Genomic DNA, 21,272 nt, shown 5'->3' with positions numbered 1-21,272 from the left:
AGAAACACTAATGGAAAAGACTGGTAGGTCTGATTTTTCTTTTTAACTTTGAAAAAAATGCCTGTGGAGCACAGAAACATGAAAAGATATCCAACATCACTTATCACCAGAGAAATGCAAATCAATACCACAATAAGATGTTACTTCACACCAGCTATAATGGCTCGTTCAAACAAGACAATAAAGAACAAGCGTTGGTAAGAATATGGAGAAAGGAGAGCCTTTGTACACTGTTGGTGGGAATGTAAATTGGTATGGGCAGTATGGAGGTTCCTCAAAAAATTAAAAATTGATTTACCATATGACCCAACAATTCCATTCTGGGAATTTACCCCCAAAAAAGTGTTGTGTTTTTGTGTTCATTAATAGATGAATAAGTAAAGAAGTGGTATATGTATTAACAATGGACTATCACTCAGCAATAAAAAAGAATGTAATATTTCCATTTGCAACAACATGAAAGGACCTAGAGGACAGAATATCTAGAAGGTATCATGCTAACTGAAATAAGTCCAAGAACAACAAATACCATACGATTTTGCTTATATGTGGAATCTAAAATACAAACACATGAACAAACTAACAAAACAGAAATAGACTCATAAACACAGATAACGGACTGTTGGTTATCATAGGGGAGAGGAGTAGGAAGACGAGTGAAGTAGGTAAAGGGGATAAAGAGGTAGAAACTTCAATTCATAGAATAAGTCACAGGGATGGAAGGACAGCATAGGGAATATACCAATGATGATATAATATCTTTGTATGGTGACAGGTGGTAACTACATTTATCATGGTAAACTTTAGGCAATATGTATAGTTGTTGAATCCCTGTTATACAGCTGAAACCAATATAGCAACTATATTTCAATAATAAAAAGTTTTTGTGTAGCAGTAAGTAAAACAACAAAGCTAATGTCAAACTGGGAAAAACATTTGCAGTTGATATTATTAAACTAAAACCTAACCTCTCTAATTCAAAAAATATTCTGAAAAATCAATAAGAAAACACCACTATTCCAATAGAAAGTAATGCAAGAGCAATATGAAAAGATTATTCAAATAAAATAAAAGAGAATATTCATAAAGACATGGAAATATGGTCAAAATTGTTCATAATAATATAGATGATCAAACAGTACTGTTACCAATTTTCACTCCTCAATTTTTTTATAACCTCTAATCTAAAACCATGTAAAATAAGTACAAGAAAGGAAAATCAAAGGACAATCTGACTCAAGAACATATACAAATATCTTAAATATCTGCAAGTTGAACACTTTTTTAATTAAAAAATTGATGATGTTTGGGTGTCTGCAGAGATGCAAAGGTGATTTAAATATTAAATATATTAATATCATTTCATTACCCCAATAACAAAAGGAGAAAAACTGTATATTTATTTTTACCAGATACACTAAATTTATCTTGTTTTATTTACACAAACTTAATAAAAATTTAAAAATTTTAATAATGTTCAACATTTATTCGTGATAACTTGTAGAGCAAGCTATGAATGGACATGAATCTTGGAGTGTCCTAGTAGACTTGAAATAATTACCTTTGCCTTTTCCCACCCAGGCTAATTGTTCAAAAATAATAAAATAATCTGACAGTAAATTTTATTGAAACAATGGAATAGTGAGTGTGCAGTCTCCTATGTGTTTATAATAATGAGTCACATTACTGGACAGAACACACGTGAGATGAATGGATATACAAAACCGAGGGGAAAAGCTCTTTCTCCTATAGTAGGGGTTGTGTGGCTTCACCCGAGTCCAGCATCTCTCAGGACATCCCTGAGAGGCATCTCGCCTGAACTCAGCTGAAGAATCCCTCAAGCATTAAGAAGAAAAGTGAGAAGAAACCACCCTTGTGATTTGCCCTCTGACACTCCTTGTTTGGCACCTGACAATCTGTTTCAGATTCTATTGTTGCATCTTCCTTTCTCCAAGGACGCAGTCCCAACTGATAGCTGTTTTGTCCACACAAAGTTCAAGTTCATTTCACTATAGGTTAATGAGCACATTTGAACCTAGGACCCCAAGGGGTTCTTCTGTTTGTTAAATCAGATGATCCCTGTACACCTGTTGAGGACCAGCTATAACCGATGCTGTACTTGCTAATATACAACTTGCAGGGAAACCGGACTTCCTGTACAGAGGTCACGATACTGACTTGGTCCAAACCAGAGAGTTTCTCACCATCACAACAGTCTTTAATTCTTTCAACTATACAGGCTATAGGAGCATATTTATTAGAATTAAAGTCAAACAATATCCACTCTTGGGTATCCTGATAGGACTGTAGAAGGTAAAGGATATTTGGGAAAGGCCCCTGGGAAATGGTGGGCATTGGGCACCTGAGAAACCTCTCCCCACTCACAGACTTGCCAGTGAGAACAAATGTGTGAGTGCATGAAAAATACTCTGGGACACACCACCACTAACTGCTGCTCTGCTCTGAGTCACTCACTCTAAGGATCTCTGTGGTTAAATTGCCCATAGAAGCCATGCACAGAAATCTAAGATGAGTGTGATTTACTCAGTTATGCCAGTTGTTCACCCTCCAGAACACAAGGAGCTCTAAACAAGGCAGAAGGCTTTGACCTATGGGTTTCAACACCCAGGCTCTAAATTATTAAATTATTATATATGGTGTTTCACAATAGGAATTAGTGTTTATCTGATGTTACCCTATTCTCTAACATTGTGACATTTGAAATTTAATGAGACTTTTAAAAAGTGTCCTTGAGAGAAGTGTAAAGGATAGGACACTCAACTTTCAGGGAATGAATGTAGTCTCGCGTGTATATGGTTCTAGAAGATATCCCAATTCTCTCAACCCAGCAAAAATGCCTCCCTAGTATTTATTTATTTTTGGCTATACAACTTGAATATATCTACCACTAGAGTAATTTCATAGGTTTAATGAGCAGTACCACAAACCATGCTTGAAAGAGGAAAACATTCCATTATTAGTAAGACAACACAATAAACAATGAACTTTCCCATGCTATTCGTGTGAGTTTATCCAGTGCTTATACTCAGGCTACCATAGCTTAAATGGATGATCTCCCTGCGTGAATGGGCAGGAACTTCAGTGTTTGAGACATGCAGCAGAGTGGCTGGGTTCCGCGTGGAGCCCCCTGATGGTCATACCGGGGTTCTCTAACAGCAGGACTTGAGGACTTGACCCCACAGCAGTGCACAGCTGGAGAGCCGGGGGCCCTTTCAGCCCCAGCAAGGCAGCTGCCTGATGGGAAGTAGAGATTTCTAGCGTCGGTCCACTGTATTTTAGAGGCTTCTTCTGCTAACAACACAGTGGCTGCCACTGCCATAAGACAGCCAGGCCATCTTGGTTACTGAATCTATGTCCTTGGTGGATAACCACCTGGACCCTTGGTGGCACCTGGTGTCTGGGTGAGCCTTCTCAGAGCCACTCTCTGTTTCCCCAGCACACAGAGATGGGAGGGCTTGCCTGCCTGAGGGGGGCTGAGGGCAGGGGCTCCTAGAAGTTTCAGTTTTAGCATGAGAAAGGCCTTTTCCTGTTCTGATCCCTAAGTGAGAGGGTCGCTGTCATCTCCCCATTAAGGACCTCATGAACAGGCTTGGCAAGAAGCCCAGAGAGGACGTCTGGACCCTCAGAAGCTGAAGCTTGGCAGTGGTTGTTCTCCACAACTAAGGGCCTAGATGCCCTGACTGTGGCTTAGGGCTAGGGTTAGAGTTCGGGTTAGAGACCTCTACCCCTTGTTTAAAGAAAAGTGCTGCTTTTGGGTAAAACAAACAGGCCAAGTCCAGCAGGATAGCCAAAGTCTCTTATAAAAGGCTTCCAGACTCCAGGAACAGCCGCCCAGGCAGAGCTCTCCTGGGGAGCGTCCTAGTCCTGGCTCACGTGCCTCCTCCCTTCATGGGACCTCTGGTCCCCATTTTCTTTCTTCTTTTTTCATTCTGTCTCTTAAACCTCCAAGCCAGATTTGTCTCTAATTGTTTAGAGGCAATACACATTCCAATGGCCAGAGAGCAAGTATATCTACAAATCTGTACCAACACAGCTACACATGAATCCTCCCTGAATACAGCCAGTAGGATCTCCTGCAGTGGCTGCCCCCCAATGACCCCACTGCCCCCACCTCCCTCTCCTGATGGACAGCAAGGGCTCCGACTCTGAGGACACCATCCCTTCTCAGAGGAGGCAGTTCCAGAAGTGACACATTGCTCTTATCCTGGAAGATTTCAGACTTGTGTCCTTGAGGGGGGAATGCTAGAGAAGGCAGTTAGACAGACATGAGCAGAGGGGAGAAAGGAGGGTAGCCGAGCATCCAGTCTGCACCCCGGCCCTGCCTGAAGGCCACCCTATTTCCCTAGACCAGTCCCCCTTGTAGTTCGGCACAAACTAATGAGCAAAAATATGGGTTACTGGGACTTCCCTGATTTTATAAACTATGCACTTCAAGAAAAACTGACTCTGAGGCCATTATATCATCATTACATAATTTATATTGCAGTTTTAGCCCCACCAAGAGTTTTGCTTAGACTCTCATGAGAAAAATGATGACCATGAATTTGGGCAAGGAGGCTGCAGGCGAGGAAGCAAGAAGTATCCAAAGGATGATGCAAAATGGCAAGATGGGAGACAGGAAACCAAATCAGCCGCAAAAAGACACAATATAAAATCTAGAATGTGCCTACCCACCCTCAGGGGCAGCCTGCTCCTCTGTCTTTGGAGCTTACTTTCTTTTTAATTTCTGAAATGTTCCAACAATTACACCAGTTCTACCCAATGTTTGTTCTGAATAGAGAATCAAAACTACATTAAGTTGCTCTAGTAAGCAATCTACATTCATCCATCCAAATATTTAATAAGCATCTATTATTTAAAGAGATGGAGACTTGACCATTAGCAAGTTGCTTCTTAAGGAGCTGAATCAGGCCACCAGTGGGAGAAAGTGTGTCATGCTAGTGCACACTCAGTGACATGGTAGCACAAGACAACGGTGGAAATGCAACTTTGGATTGGGGACGTTAACGACTCTGTTCCCTTGCAGTTGCCATTAGTTACATTGGTAGCTGTTCATATTCCCTTTGTTTATTCTGTTTCTAGGTTCTTTTCTTTCTCCTAAAGTTCTCAGAGGCATTGTCACCATAAGCAGGGTGAGCAAGGGCGTTGCTCAGGGTTCACAGGCATGAATACGGAACAGAAACACTCCTCCTTGGGCTCACAGGAGAAATGGTCACCCCAGAGATAGCACCTTGCCATGTACTCGCCAGGAGAAGTATCTGATGGGCCAACCTAAATACCAGGCCAGGTCTGTTTCTGCACTCCCAGTTTTCCTCCCTGCTGTTCCACGATACACTGTAGTGCAGCTTCAGTCCTTGTCCAGCCGGTATTGTAACTGTGAGTCTCCCTCTTGTGCAAGTTCCAGGACCTAAAATTATTCTCTGTATTTAAATCAAGACTTTAATTCTTCTCTGTTAATAGTAATGTGGTGAACTCAGTCACATTTTCATTTGAACGATCATTAATGTTTAAAATGCCTAATGCTTGTTAACCTTCAGAGTCACTGTGTTTTAATTTTCGAAGCTTAAAAAAAAATACAACTCCTAGTGATTCAGTAAAGCCTGTGGGGCAGATCCTTTGGACATAAGACTGCTGCCTTCCAGCCTGCACATGCAATCACGCCGGCACTCTCTGTTATACTGGGAACATTTCCCTGGGAGGCTGAGAGTTACTTATTTAGTTTGAATTTGGATCAATTAAAGTTTGAAGCAATTTCACTAAATACATGATAAAATTTACCACCTTCCTCCCAGAAACATTTTGTTCTGAGTTAATGTTCACAGGCAGCCATTGATGACAACAGCCTGTGCAAGACTGCCCATGCTCACTGTCCCTGGGGGGCTAGTAAGTGATCGAGATTCAGGTTTTTCTTCATTGACTCTCTATGTAATGATTAATATATATATATGAGACATATTGACCTTACTTATGTTCGGAAATAAACCTCATTCTGTTTTCATTTGGGACAGAGACTGCCCATTGGCTAGATAGTTGAGATTCAAATGGAAATGCTGCCCCCTCCCAAAAGTGGCAATAATTACCTCAACAACAGATGGAGAATATGGTGAGGTTTCCTGTAACATAATTTAAAATATTGGTATTGCTTGATATCTATGACATTAGTGGATATTACTGAGTGGCAGTACCTTTTCCAACACTGCCTTTTCAGTGCTTATGGCTTCCTCAACTCATACTTATGACTGTCGGTTTCAATGGCAAAATGACCATGGCAGGCATTTGTCATTTCATGTTTCCTCAGAATAACAACCTCTCAGAAATGGCTCTTGAATACTTTTCTGCAGTATCAGTTATAATGAACTGAATACCAGAATTGAAAGCTGGCTGTATTCACCCTCTGCCAATGTTTTGATCATTTCGAAAAATATGTCATGACAAATGCATGCTTAGTCACTTTCTGGCAGTTTTACCCCAGGCCCTTGATGGAACCACAGTTTGAGAAGTGTTAGGTTGATGAGAACCTGATTGAAAATTTTCCCTGGGGGAGTGTGCTGGGAAGAAGGCGATACCTCTCTAGAGTAAATTTTGAAGAGCATCCTGATGGGCTGTGGCAGGGACTGGTGATTTCCTGTCTGGTGTTTTGCCTTATTCATAGCAACTGAACCTCAAACATATTGAGAGTGCAAAACTCCCAGATAAAATATTACCTAGCGCCCCTTACAGCGGGAATGGCTGTGTGGCTAAGATTATGGTCAATGATGCACATTACAATTATTTTAATCACTATTATTGCTGCAGAGCCATAATTTTCCCTATAAATACTGCTTTAGCTGCATCCCCAAATTTTTGATATTTGTCTTCCAATTATGTGTGTTTCTCAGGAAAATTGGTTATTGATTTCTAATTTAATTCTATTTGGCCATATAGCATACTTTGTGTAATTTGAATCATTTTAAATTTGAGAAGGCTTGTTTTTCAGCCCTGAATATTGTCTAACTTGGTAAATATCTGTGAATCTTAGAACAATTTTGCTCTTTTTGTTGTTGTACTTGGAATATCCTATAAATGTCAGTTAGATCATGTTGTTAGATAGTGCTGTCTTTTAATACTTAATGAATTTCTGGGTAATGATTCAAGTAAATATTGAGACAGGCATGTCAAAATTTCTGGCTATAATTGTGGGTTTTTCTTTTTTTATTTCAGTTTTTTCAGTTTTGGCTTCATGTATTTTGAAGCTTTTAATTAGGTACATAAGCATTTAGGGTAGTTATGGATTTTTTTTTCAAATAACCCCTTTGTCATTGAAATATGACACCATTTATCACAATTATTCTTTGCTCTAATCTACTTTATCTGATGTGACTACAGCTACTCTTTTTTTATTAATGTTATTGTATATTTTTCCATTATTAATCCCCTTCTCATTTCTGTGTTTGTATCATAAGTTGTTTTCTTATAGGCAGAAAAGAGTTGCCTCTTTTCCCCTGTCAGTCTGACAAGCTGTGCTTTTTTTGAGTTTGGTGTTAAAGTCACTTTATTTGATGTGATTATTGATATGGTGGGTTTGAATCTAATGTACTATTTGTTTTATGTTATTCTCATTTTTGTTTCTCGTTCCCTCTTTTTCTGCTTTCTTTGAGATTGATTTCCCTGTTGGCTTTTTTCTATAAACTTCAGTTATTTTAGTTTTGCATTTCTTTATAGTATACACATTAAACTTATTACAGTCTACCTTCAATTAATGATATGCTACTTCATATATAATAAAGATTCATATACATGTGACTTCTATCCTTCCCTACATTGCCTTTGTGCTGTTGCCTTCATACATTTAACTTTTACATGTGCTATAAAACCCACAAAATTGTTAGGAAATTGTAACCTTTGTGCTTCTCCGGTGGGAATGTAAAGTGGTGTAACCACTGTTGAAAATATTATGGAGATTCCTTAAAACATTGAGCATGGAATCACCATATTACCTAGAAGTTCAACTTTGGGTATATACCTAAAATAATTGAAAGCAGGAGCTTGAACCAATATTTGAACACCAATATTCATAGCATCATTCACTATAGCCAAGAGATGGAAACACCCAAATGTTTACTGACAAATGAATGGATAATGTGATGTGGTATACACATACAAGGGAATATTATTTAATCTTAAAAAGGAATGGGATTCTGACACATGCTGCAACATGGATGAACACATAATGTTAAGTGAAATAAACCAGACACAAAGTAAAATACCATATGATTCCATTACCTAGAATAGTCAAATTCATAGAGGCAGAAAATATAATGGTGGTTGGCAGAGGCTGAGGTAGAGAGAATGGGATGTTGTTGTTGAATGGGCACAGATTAAAGTTAGAGAAGATAGAAAGTTCTAGAGAAAGATGGTGCTAATGATTGAACATTAATGTGAATGTTCTTAATGCCTCTGAACTATCTACTTAAAATAGTAAAAATGGTAAAAGTTATGTATATTTTACCACAATAAAAAGTTAAAATACAAGACAATGAAACAATCCACAAAATATTAATTTTGGCTTTAAACTCTCAATGATAATTTTGCCTTATTTAAATAAAGAGAAAAAATCTTACCTATTTACCAGGTTGTTATCTTTCCTGGTGCTCTCATTTCCTTTGGTAGGTGCACATTTCCATTTGATAGTAATTTCTATCCAAGAGACTTCCTTTTTTTTTTTTTTTAGATAATTATTTTTTATTGAAGGGTAGTTGACACACAGTATTACATTACATTAGTTTCAGGTGTACAACATAGTGATTCAACATTTTTTTACATGACAATTCTAGGTAGCAGCTATCACCATACCAAGCTGTTACAATATCTTGACTATATTCCTTATGCTATACATTACATCCCAGTTACTTATATATTTTACCATTGGAAGTGTGTAATTTTTTTGTTCTGTTTTGTTTTGTTTTGTTTTGTGAGCGCATCTCTCATATTTATTGATCAAATGGTTGTTAACAACAATAAAATTCTATATAAGGGAGTCAATGGTCAATGCACAATCATTAATCCACCCCAAGCCTAATTTTCATCAGTCTCCAAACTTTTGAGGCATAACAAACAAGTTCTTAAATGGAGAACAAATTCTTACATAGTGAATAAGTTACATAGTGAGCAGTAAAAGGGCAGTCATCACAGAAACTTTCGGTTTTGCTCATGCATAATGAACTATAAAGAGTCAGTTCAAATATGAATACTCATTTGATTTTTATACATGATTTATATGTGGATACCACATTTCTCTCTTTATTATTATTTTTAATAAAATGCTGAAGTGGTAGATAGATAAAAGATAAAGGTAGTAAATATAGTTTAGTGTTGTAAGGGAGCAAATGTAGATGATCAGGTGTGTGCCTGTAGACTATGTGTTAATCCAAGTTGGACAAGGGCAATAAAAAATCCACGTATGCAGAAGATTTCTCTCAGAACAGGGGGGATGAGGTTCTAAGCCTCACCTCTGTTGATCCCCTTTTCTCACCTGATGACACCCTGCGACTGTGCCTGTCTTAGGTTGTTCCTCCCTTGAGGAATCTTACCCGTCTCTGGCTAACCAGTCATCTTCTGGGGCCATACAGGGAAGTGTTAAGTAGGTAAGTGAGAGAGAGAAGCCTTATTGTTTGAAAGGGTTAGCTTTTTATTTCTTTGCATATTTATGCCCTGTAGCTTCTATGCCCAGCATTTTTCTTGAGGTATCTTTAGCACATGGAAGAATTAAGATACTCGGTAAATTTGATATGAGGCACGAATTCTATTTAAGGGTTGTAATTTGGAAGGAAGAAGAAAAGCTATAGAAGTAGCAAGCAGAAGAAAACATGGGAAGATTGATTATTTCTTTGACATATCTTCTTGTAGAGTAACTTCAGCATGTATAGGTTTTAAGCTACTACTTAAATTGCACACACACATTAACATAATAAGAGTATAGTTACATAACCAAAGCATATCTGTAATTACCAGCCATCTCCAGTGAAACCAAGAAAACCAGTTAGGCACCTTAGGCATTTGTGAAAACTTATCTATGATATGGTGGATATTGTCCAACTGAACTTGAACAGTCTGAGAGAAATCAGACAAATTAAAACAACCCATTCCTGGGGAATGTTCACATCCCTTATGTTCTTTTAACAGTAAATAGGCTGTAGTTGTAAGATTTTGGAGCGCTACAATTTGCACTTCTCTTAATTCTTGATTGAGTTCCAACAGTATAGATCCAGTCAATTTTGTTGTTTACTGTATGCACAGTCCAGCTTAGATATCTCCTTCATTCCCATGGCAAGTCCAGGAACTGGTGGTATGAATGCATCTAAACCTGTAGCACTGCGTGGACCTTTGTGGGGGTTTTTTGATGATCATCTTCTGGCATGAGTCTTCCAGAGAGTACTGATGTTGGAAGTTCTTTTTCATATCGTATCTTAGTTCATTTTCGGGGTAGCCCAATTAGGCTTTGATCCTCTGTATAAACACAAACAGACCCTTTGCCTACACTTTTATATGCCCTTTAAACCCTTGTGTAGAACTCATTGGAGGTCACCACACAGGAACTGGCATTTTTCTTTTGTTTTGTTTTGTTTTGATTTTGGTATCACTAATCTACACTTACATGACGAATATTATGTTTACTAGGCTCTCCCCTATACCAGGTCTCCCCTATAAACCCCTTTACAGTCACTGTCCATCAGCATAGCAAAATGTTGTAGAATCACTACTTGTCTTCTCTGTGTTGTACAGCCCTCCCTTTTCTCCTACCCCCCCATGCATGCTAATCTTAATACCCCCCAAGTTCTCCCCCCCCTTATCCCTCCCTACCCACCCATCCTCCCCAGTCCCTTTCCCTTTGGTACCTGTTAGTCCATTCTTGACTTCTGTGATTCTGCTGCTGTTTTGTTCCTTCAGTTTTTCCTTTGTTCTTATATTCCACATATAAGTGAAATCATTTGGTATTTCTTTTTCTCCACTTGGCTTGTTTCACTGAGCATAATACCCTCCAGCTCCATCCATGTTGCTGCAAATGGTTGGATTTGCCCTTTTCTTATGGCTGAGTAGTATTCCATTGTGTATATGTACCACTTCTTCTTTATCCATTCATCTATTGATGGACATTTAGGTTGCTTCCAATTCTTGGCTATAGTAAATAGTGCTGCGATAAACATAGGGTTGTACTGATCTTTCTCATACTTGATTGCTGCATTCTTAGGGTAAATTCATAGGAGTGCAATTCCTGGATCAAATGGTAAGTCTGTTTTGAGCATTTTGTTGTACCTCCATACTGCTGTCCACAATGGTTGAACTAACTTGCATTCCCACCAGCAGTGTAGGAGGGTTCCCCTTTCTCCACAGCCTCACCAACATTTGTTGTTGTTTGTCTTTTAGATGGCAGCCATCCTTACTGGTGTGAGGTGATACCTCATTGTAGTTTTAATTTGCATGTCTCTGATATTTAGCGATGTGGAGCATCTTTTCATGTTTCTGTTGGCCATCTGTATTTCTTTTTTGGAGAACTGTCTGTTCAGTTCCTCTACCCATTTTTTAACTGTGTTTTTTGTTTGTTGAGGCGTGTGAGCTCTTTATATATTCTGGATGTCAAGCCTTTATCGCATGTGTCATTTTCAAATATATTCTCCCATACTGTAAGGTTCCTTTTTGTTCTATTGATGGTTTCTTTTGCTTTACAGAAGCTTTTCAGCTTAATATATTCCCACTTGTTCATTTTTTTGTTGTTTTCCTTGCCTGGGGCGATATGTTCAAGAAGAGGTCACTAATGTTATGTCTAAGTGGTTTTTGCCTATGTTTTCTTCCAAGAGTTTAATGGTTTCATAACTTACATTCAGGTCTTTGATCCATTTTGAATTTTCTTTTGTATATGGGGTTAGACAATTGTCCAGTTTCATTCTCCTACACGTAGCTGTCCAATTTTGCCAGCACCATCTGTTGAAGAGACTGTCATTTCACCTTTGTATGTCCATGCCTCCTTTATCAAATATTAATTGACCATATATGTCTGGGTTAATGTCTGGATACTCTAGTCTGTTCCATTGGTCTGTGGCTCTGCTCTTGTGCCAGTACCAAATTGTCTTGATTACTATGGCTTTATAGTAGAACTTGAAGTTGGGGAGTGAGATCCCCCCTTCTTTATTCTTCTTTCTCAGGATTGCTTTGGCTATTCAGGGTCTTTGGTGTTTCCATATGAATTTTTGAATTATTTGTTCCAGTTCATTGAAGAATGTTGCTGGTAGTTTCATAGGGAATGCATCAAATCTGTATATTGCTTTGGGCAGGATGGCCATTTTGATGATATTAATTCTTCCTAGCCACGAGCATGGGATGAGTTTCCATCTGTTAGTGTCCGCTTAAATTTCTCTTAAGAGTGACTTGTAGTTTTCAGAGTATAAGTCTTTCACTTGTTTGGTTAGGTTTATTCTTAGGTTTTTTTTTTTTTTATGCAATTGTGAATGGAGTTGTTTTCCTGATTTCTCTTTCTGTTGGTTCATTGTTAGTATATAGGAAAGCCACAGATTTCAAAGAGACTTTCTTTTACATTTCTTGCAGGCAAGTCTGCTGGTGATGAATTACTTTAGATTTTCTATTTCTGAAAGTCTCTATCTTGTCTTCAATCAAAATAAAATCTTTTTGCTGCTCATACAATTCTAGATCGCCATTCCCTTGCATTTTCAAGATGTCATTGTGCAGTCTTTGGCTTTCATTGTTCCTGCCAAGAAGCACACTCTCATTCCTATAATTTCTTCTTTTTGTGTAATAAGATTTTATTCTTTGGCACCTTTTAAGATTGTATCATTATAACTAGTCATAAGCAATTTTTAAAAATTGGTGTGACATTTTGATTGTGGTTAGGGTCTTTTGAACATCTCTTATCAGTAGGTTTACATTTTCCACTTTTTGAATTTTACCATAATTTGAAATATTTTCACTCATTTCCTCATATAGTATTTTTGTAACTCTTTTCTCCTTCTTTGAGGAAACCCTAATTATACCATATATCCGAACTCCTGAGTTTTTCTTAGAGTTCCCTGATGCTTTGTTAAAATTTTAAAGTTTTTCTTTGTATGTTTTATAAAGAGAATTTTTACTCCTTTTTTTCTTCTAGTTAACTAAATATTTATTCTTCTGTATTTAACTAATATTAAAACTTTCTCATAGGGGTATAGTTTTCATCTCTTTAAGTTTGATTTGCAACTAATAATTTTCATGTTTTTAATTAACATGTTTTATCTTCTCCAAAATATGGAGTACAATTATAATTAATGTTTTCACTGTACTTTATTTTGTTATTATTTAAGTGCCACATCAGTATTACTTTTCTTAAATTAAGTACTACTCCTAGCTGTATTTTATTTTAGTTTTATTATCTGTACCATTTTTGGGTCTCTTTGTATTGATTGTTCTTCTCATTAAAGATTGTATTTTCTTGCTTTTTTACAAGTCAGTGAATTATATTTATGGCGAGCACAATGAATTTAACTTTATGAATGCCGGATGTATTTCTGCTCCAGTAAAGATTCTACAGTCTTGTTCTGGTATCATTTGCATCACTTGTAGACAGGTTTGTCCTTTCAGGTTCTGTGTTAGTCTGTGTAAGACTAGAGCAGAGCATGGTTTAGCCTAGTGATTTTTATCCCCAGAACTGTAGCAAATCTTTCTATATTAATACCCAGTAAATTATGATATTTTAAATTTTGTTTGGTGTGACTAGGAACCATTTCCAATCTTGTGTGAGCCCAGAATATTGTTTTGGAAGTCTTTTTGGGTGATTCTACCTAAGTCAAGTAATTTCCTTACACATATATGTTCAGCTGAGTGCTCATGATGGACTGTCTGTAGATCACCAGATATCCCTCTTCATGCCCCTCCCACCTCTTGGAGTGCATTCCTGTGAACTTCAGCCTCCCCATCCTATCATCTATACCTTCTCCACTCTGGCAGACTGGTGGCTCTACATGGGTTCCCCCACCTGCATGTCTCCAGGAGGTGAGCTGAGGTAATCATCTCACAGGAAACACTGTGCTTCATTGTCTGGTGTCAAATATTTGTAAAATGGTAGTTCAATATATTTTGCTTTAATTTTTAGTGGTTGAAGCTTGGGGATCACATATACTCCCCATGACTCCATTTCCAGTTGAGAATATTATCTTCCTATGCTCTTTTCTTCATACTAAAATTTTCCAAAGTTCTAGATTTTTGAAAATCTAGAGTGACTAATAATTCTAACTAGATGATTTGCTTATTCTTAGTATTCCTGTAAATCTGTGATTGGTTATGATGATATTTTCTCATCTCTTGAAGCTCTTTTTGTTTGGCAGCCCCGTATACTGGGCCCTCACCTTACAAAATGAGTAGCTCTCTGTGCTGCCTGATAGAGTTTATTATTATTTGGGGTGGGTGCTGGTGGCAGGAATAGCAGGAAAGGCCATAAGGAGATGAGGTGCCATTTAAACCTTGCAGTTTAGCTTAGACATGAGTCAAGAACACATTAAAGTAAATTTGCAAAAACATCTATGATGGTTTGCAGTCCTCCTGTGAGGAGATGCATTTGTTGGCCCTTGACTGTGTGCTGCCCTTGTGATTTGCTTTTACCAAGTGGCTACTTTAATAGAATGTTGCAGTGGAAAATGAGGAAAATAAGAACTGTAACTGCAGCTGGTGATTTATAAGCATCTGGAGAGTGCGGAAAAGATAAGTGATAATCTCAGGATTTTAAATTCCACCTGAAGATATGAAAAAGAGTTCATAAAACTATGACTTCTGTAAAAGAAGCTAGTATCTCCTGTAGCTATATGACTTCTTGAAAGCAACCCAGGTCCAATTTTGTGGATGAATTAATTTCAGTGCAAATTGAATTCACACCAGCAGGGTTTACTAGAGGAGACAATGAATGGGTAGATTAAACTGATATCCCATAGAAGCAGACACTCATATCCTGCATTAGGGTTTGACCTCTTCTTGTGTGAAGAACCGACAATGACCTTCTTTGAGGTAGTTTTCTTTCAGGAGAATGCTGAGCTGGTTCCCCCCACCACCCCCTTCCTCTCATTGTTTGGAAAGCAATAACCGGACTCACATTCAAACAGACTCTCAGGCATGGGGCACACAGTATTACCTGGAATATGTACCAGAGACACCAAAAGAATTTCAAGAAAGCTAATGTATATCAACAAAACCTGAGGCATGTCCCCAGGAATCCATCATTAGGGCTTTGTCATCAGGGTTAGGTGAGAAGTAACATTGTTTGGGTTAAATTTACTGATGTGAAAAAAAAAGTATTCAGTCTTAAAAAAGAAGTAAATATTGCCATTTTGACAACGTTTAGAACTTGAGGGCATCCGATGTAAGGCAGACAAAAAGACAAATACTGCATGATATCATGTATATGTGGAATTTAAGAAAGCTAAGTGCATAGGAACAGAGAACAGACTGGTGGCTGCCAGAGGTAAGGAGCAGGGTAATGGGCAAAGGTGGTCAGAAGGCATAAACCTCCAGTTATAACATAAATAAGTTCCAGGGATGTAGTGTACAACATCTTGACTATAGTTAGCAACACTCTATTGTTGCTATTATTGCTGAGAGAGTAGATCTTAAAAATTTCTCATCAAAAGAAAAAATTGTAACTATGGGAGTGATGGATATTAACTTATAGTGGCCATAATTTCTCAATATATACATATATTAAATAATTACTTCTTAACTTAAGACTGGTATAATGCTATATGTCAATTATTTTTTAATAAAATTGGATAAAAGTAATGTGCTATAATGCCAAAAATAAAAAAAGAACACCCCAAAAATATTCCATTTTTATAGCAAGTTAGTGTAATGCAATAGTTCCCCCTCATTCTGTAGCAGGGTCATCTGCATTATAAAACATGAAAAATTACATCTACCTCTTCTTCTTGAGAATGTTAATGCTAGACCAGGGAGGAATACTGAGGTAAATAATTTTTGCCTTGAACAAGCTATTAATTTAAATAAATGAATAGACAAAAATGCAATCAAAATTTTTATTGCTTTTTTTGCATTTCAGACATAAGAGTGATGAGGTGTTGTTTGGACTTTAAGAAAATTCATATTCATTGTCAGTTAGCAAAGGAACCATTATAAAAAAGTCTATTTGAATGAAGGCAATAATGGTTACTTAAGTCTGTGAGTTTAAGAGTAATAGAAAAGAAACTTTGGTGTTTAATCAGACTATAATTTCAGGACTGTATTGCAGATTTCAATTTGAACACATAGTAAAAGATGAAATATTTATATGTATATATTTAAAATTTTTAATGTATTTGTAGCTTTCCTAAAGCTTTGAAAGAAATGCCATCTTTTTAATTGAGTCCTTGAAGGCTTGTTTGACTTGCTTGTTCCTCAGAGTATAAATGAAAAGGTTCATCAGAGGGATGACTGACGTGTTCAGCAATGACACCACTTTATTCATGTCCACGCCTTCCTTTGCTGGTTTCATATAGATGAAGATGCAACTTCCATAGGTGATGGAAACAACAATCATGTGGGAAGAACAGGTGGAGAAAGCCTTTTGTCTTTGTTGAGTTGAAGGGAGTCTTAAAATAGTCCTAATAATGTATATGTAGGACACAATTACACAGACTAATGTAAAAATGAGGGTCAGCACAGCCATGATTACCACGAGCTGCTCTACAAATTGAGTGTCTGAGCAAACAATCTTCAGAAGAGGAGATGCATCACATCCAAAATGGTCAACGAGATAGGAGTTACAGAAATCCAGCTGAACTCCTAGGCTGAGTGGAGGGAGTATGACAATTAACCCAATCAGCCAACACAAAAGGACAAGAATGGTGCAAACCCTGTCACTCATGATGGTGGTGTAGTGCAGGGGCTTGCAGATGGCCACGTAGCGGTCATAGGACATGGCAGTTAGAAGAAAAAATTCTGCTGCCCCAATGAGGATGACAAAAAATAACTGGATGATGCAAGCATTGTAGGTAACCATTCTGTCCCCAGTTGTCAGGCTATACAGGAATCGAGGAACACAGATAGTTGTGAGTATTATTTCTAAGATGGAGAAATTACGAAGGAAAAAGTACATGGGTGTTTTAAGATGAGAGTCCACCAGAGTGAGGAGGATAATTAGGACATTTCCAGCAACAGTGAAAATGTAGGTGAGAAACAGAAACACTAAAAGAAAAACCTGTAGTCGTGGGTCATCTGTTAATCCAAGTAGGATGAATGTTATTGAAGAATGATTTTTCATCACTCTCTTCAGATATGTAATGTGTCTCTATTAATAAATCATAAACTCTGAATCTGAGGAATATATTATAAAAATAATATTCAATAAGCTGTACAGAGGAAAGTAGCCAAGCAAATCAATAGAAACACATATTTAACCTTTAGTACATCATCAATAACCTGATGTAGAAATGCTTGCACTTGCTATATTCCTGGATTCTGTTTTACCTTGGTCTTCAGAATGTGGTTTATAGAAAATAACCTTCTAACATTTCATTTTCAGTACAGGTGCAAGGCCAATTTTAAAGTAGATAGAAAATGCTACTAGGATCTCTCAGTCCCCTAAGATTGGGGCAGCTGTCATGGTGTCCTCCCTCCTCAGTGTAGAGAGGAGATCCACAAATGTCAATAAGTAGGTAAATATCTGCATAAAAGTTTTATTTCCCCATCTGTCAGAACATCACATCAGCAAGTTATTCTTATAACCTACAGCAATATAATACCCACAGGGCTTAGATGTATTATTTTCCAAGTATTGCCACACTTGTCTTCCAATAACTCTTTAATCTCCTCAGTGTCCTAGAGGAGCTGTTACTGTTTGGGTGACCAGCGAGCAGTACCACAGAGTTAATATGAAATATCCTGACTCCCATACATCTCCAGGATTTCATTGTAATCTCCTCATAAATATATGGAAATATTCAAGTCTCCCTCCCAGGTATCAGTTTGAACAGCGTCTGCTCTATTTCCTTTCCTGAATTCTTGCTTCAATATCCATTTGTTGTCTAACACCCCACCTAGCTCAAGCCTTCCCAGGATCCTGACAGATGGGATGTTCTGATGGTGTTCCTCAGAGAGCCAAATCCTGTCCTTAGGCTTCCATGATCCTTAAGTCCTGTAATTTATGTAGTGATGATTCCTTTCCCCAATGCCTTCTGGAGCCTCTACTAATAATGTAAAATCTATGTCCTCCAAAATAGTCAGAGGAAGGTGAATACAATTTGGGGAAAGAGTTGCCTTCTTTGCTTGATTCCTTTCTCTGGGGACTCACTTTGGCCCTGGGAATGTCCTTCATCATTGCCCCAGGACACCTCTTTGCTCTTCAGATTGTGCTTATTTTCCTAAGAACAGTTATTGTCAGGCATTAATATGTAACAAGGCTTAAATATGATACAGAGAAGAAATAAAAATTGCCTATTCAATGTGGATATTTTTAAAAGCTGAAAAATCAGAATCTAACCTTTTGAGTTTCCTTACAAGACTGCCTCCCTGTGCAGCATCTTGTCAAAGAAACCATTGTTACACCTTCCAGGAAACCCTTGAGTATATTTTCATTTTCACATTTCCTACCTACTCTCTTACCTTCCCCAAGATTGGGGCAATATTGTACTTCAAACAAGTGTCAGAGGTGAATTTGACCCATCTCAAACTGGATCTAAAGTTGAAGTATTTCCAGAAAAGATGTAATTTTAGGATTTAGGGCAATAGGTATCCTTAATCAATTCTAATAATCACAAATTAATGAAAATATCTTTCAAATGCTTTCTTACTCAAACAGTATCTCTGGGATATGAAGAATGCTTCCATTTACTATGCAGTGATTTAGAGGGCATTCTTGTATGTAAATATTTTTGTCTTCATCAGATTAATTTCTCGTTTAAGAACCAGTAAATAGAGAAATATTGAATAAATAGCCTCCCATATTTACTGCCAAACTTGTCCTTTAAAAAATGTTCCCACATGCTGATGGACAGTGACTGCATTGGGGTATGGGTGGGGACTTGATAATATGGGTAAAGGTAGTAACCACATTGTTTTTTCATGTGAAACCTTCATAAAGGTGCATATCAATCATACCTTAATAAAACAAAATTGTAGTAGGATCTAAACACCTTGTCAAGTTGATGTTATTTTGGCAAATAAATCAGAAGAATTGAGTGACAACACACACAAAAAAAAGTGTGCCCACGTGTATATACTCCTTCCATGGGTAAGTGAGAATCTCTTTCATTCAAAGCCTTCAACAATTAGGCATTATTATTCTGGATTTTATTTTTAATATATTTTACTGACAAGATAATCTTACCTGATAATTATTTCATGGGTATTTTTCTTACAAGTGAGGCATGCCACTTTAGTCCAAATGTTTATTTCACTACAAAATAATCATCTTTATGTTTCCCTGACCTTAATATGTTATAAATCCATAACATATACTTAATCACATTTTTATTTGAGTTATTTTATTGAATACATCAGTAAAATAGCAATAATATCAGAGACTCCTAATCCTTGAATGTATTCTAACCTAATGAACATGACAGTAGCTACTACTAACTCCTGTAGGACTGAGGCAGCACAAAGGATGGGCTTGATATATTCAAGGATAAGTTAAATAACTAATTAGCAGGTTGTTATAAATGGGAAGCTGTCCCCTGAAAGATATCTCTAGCTGTCATGTTCTAAGAGTCTATGAAAAATGAAGACACATTTTTTTTGATATCTTTTTTGGCCCCTTCCATTATACCATTACAGCCTGGCAGTCACTACACTCTCCAGCCATGTACACAGCTGGTCTTATCCTTAATTCTGATCCATTCCAAGAGCACTGCTCAAGAATCATGATCAGACTCATTATCATGTTATATAGAATAAAGTAGCATTTCAGAGATTAATTTTCATATCCTATCTGAATATGAAGATACTTCTTGGACTCAGATTTTCTGGTAGAAATATCTAACTTCATTGCCTATATCCAGGAACTGATTTTATGCAATTTCCATGGTTCCATTTCCCAAACTTTTTGGCACATAAATAATAAATGGTTCATACTTACTTTATCATGGTTCCCCATTGTTTTAGAAATTAAACATAAAGTCTCTGCCTTGATTCTGAGAAACATTAGGTGCTACCAGCTCTAATTTTGATTTAAATTTGTCATACTTCCAAGTCCCCCATACTCTTCCAGGCAGAGGGCCTGCAAATGCAGGGGGATGTACAATGGCACCGAGAGGGGTGCCCTTCGCTCTCCTCATCACCAAGTCTACATGGAGGCTGATGAGAGCTCCTTTCTCACATTAAGCTATTAAATGATATTTCCCTGAATTCTGTGACTGGAAGAATGGAAAAGAGCAAATAAATGCTAGCAACTCTCCCTGGATGTGAAAGCAAAGATGGTCTGACCTCAGTGTGCAAAGAAATGGAGTGCTCTATAACTTTTCAGAAATAGAATGTGCTTTATGGGTTTCCTTCACTTATGTGCACAGGGAACAATTAAGTAAACAAACTAAATTGTCCTTGGTGATCCTATTCCAACCACTAATGAATCTACAGGGAAATTGACTATGTCAAAAATAAAAGAGAAAATAAAAATTTAGCCTGTACTTGTGGGGCAATGTCCACAGAGTTAGGAAATGCAGGTATAATAACATCTGTTGCAGCCAAAAAAAAAAAAGTCAAACAATAAAATGACAATTTGATTCTTGTCATGCTTTCTTGTCTTTACATTGTCTAAATTGTAGGGGTCATTTGATGATTTCTGCTATAGGACATACATGATCTATTCAAGTCAGTCCTTTCCAGATATATCATAACTAGCTCTTAAGATCTTCTATTCCAATGATTAGGAAAATTAAAAGTTACTTATTTTATTCTGCTGATCATATAGGTCATCCATGGGCCCTATTAAGATAGAACTTGTTAGTATTCATTAATTGCTGGTGTAATTCAACTACTGATATTTCAGTTTCAAAACATGCAGGGACCTTGCTAATCCCAAAGTCATTCTGCTTATCAAGAATGCAGGCCCTGGGTGCGCTGTGCTCAGTATCCACCATTTTATCCTAAGTCCAGAGATCAGCCCCACACTTCCGCAATGCTCAGCAGTGCCAGCTTTCCTAAAGCCCAGTAGCTGAGAACAGAAGTCTGAGCTGGAGCCGCAGAATCAGCATGTGCATGTAACTTTCGGTGCTGGCTCACAGCCCGTCTCCCTATCCAAAAGAAATATT

The 21,272-nt window shown here is 37.5% G+C and overlaps 1 protein-coding gene across 1 annotated transcript; it reads right to left on the bottom strand.

The window, feature by feature from the left end:
• Positions 1-16,354: 16,354 nt before the first annotated feature.
• Positions 16,355-17,703, bottom strand: LOC130679332 (olfactory receptor 6C2-like). Its single transcript, XM_057487935.1, has one exon. The coding sequence runs from the start codon at positions 17,285-17,287 to the stop codon at positions 16,355-16,357; it is 933 nt and encodes a 310-aa protein (XP_057343918.1). The 5' UTR covers positions 17,288-17,703.
• Positions 17,704-21,272: the final 3,569 nt, after the last annotated feature.

Source organism: Manis pentadactyla, chromosome 10, assembly GCF_030020395.1.
Source record: "Manis pentadactyla isolate mManPen7 chromosome 10, mManPen7.hap1, whole genome shotgun sequence".
Taxonomy (NCBI): Eukaryota; Metazoa; Chordata; class Mammalia; order Pholidota; family Manidae; genus Manis; species Manis pentadactyla.
The sequence above is the reverse complement of the archived record's forward strand: the minus strand, read 5'-3'. Positions and strand labels throughout refer to the sequence as shown.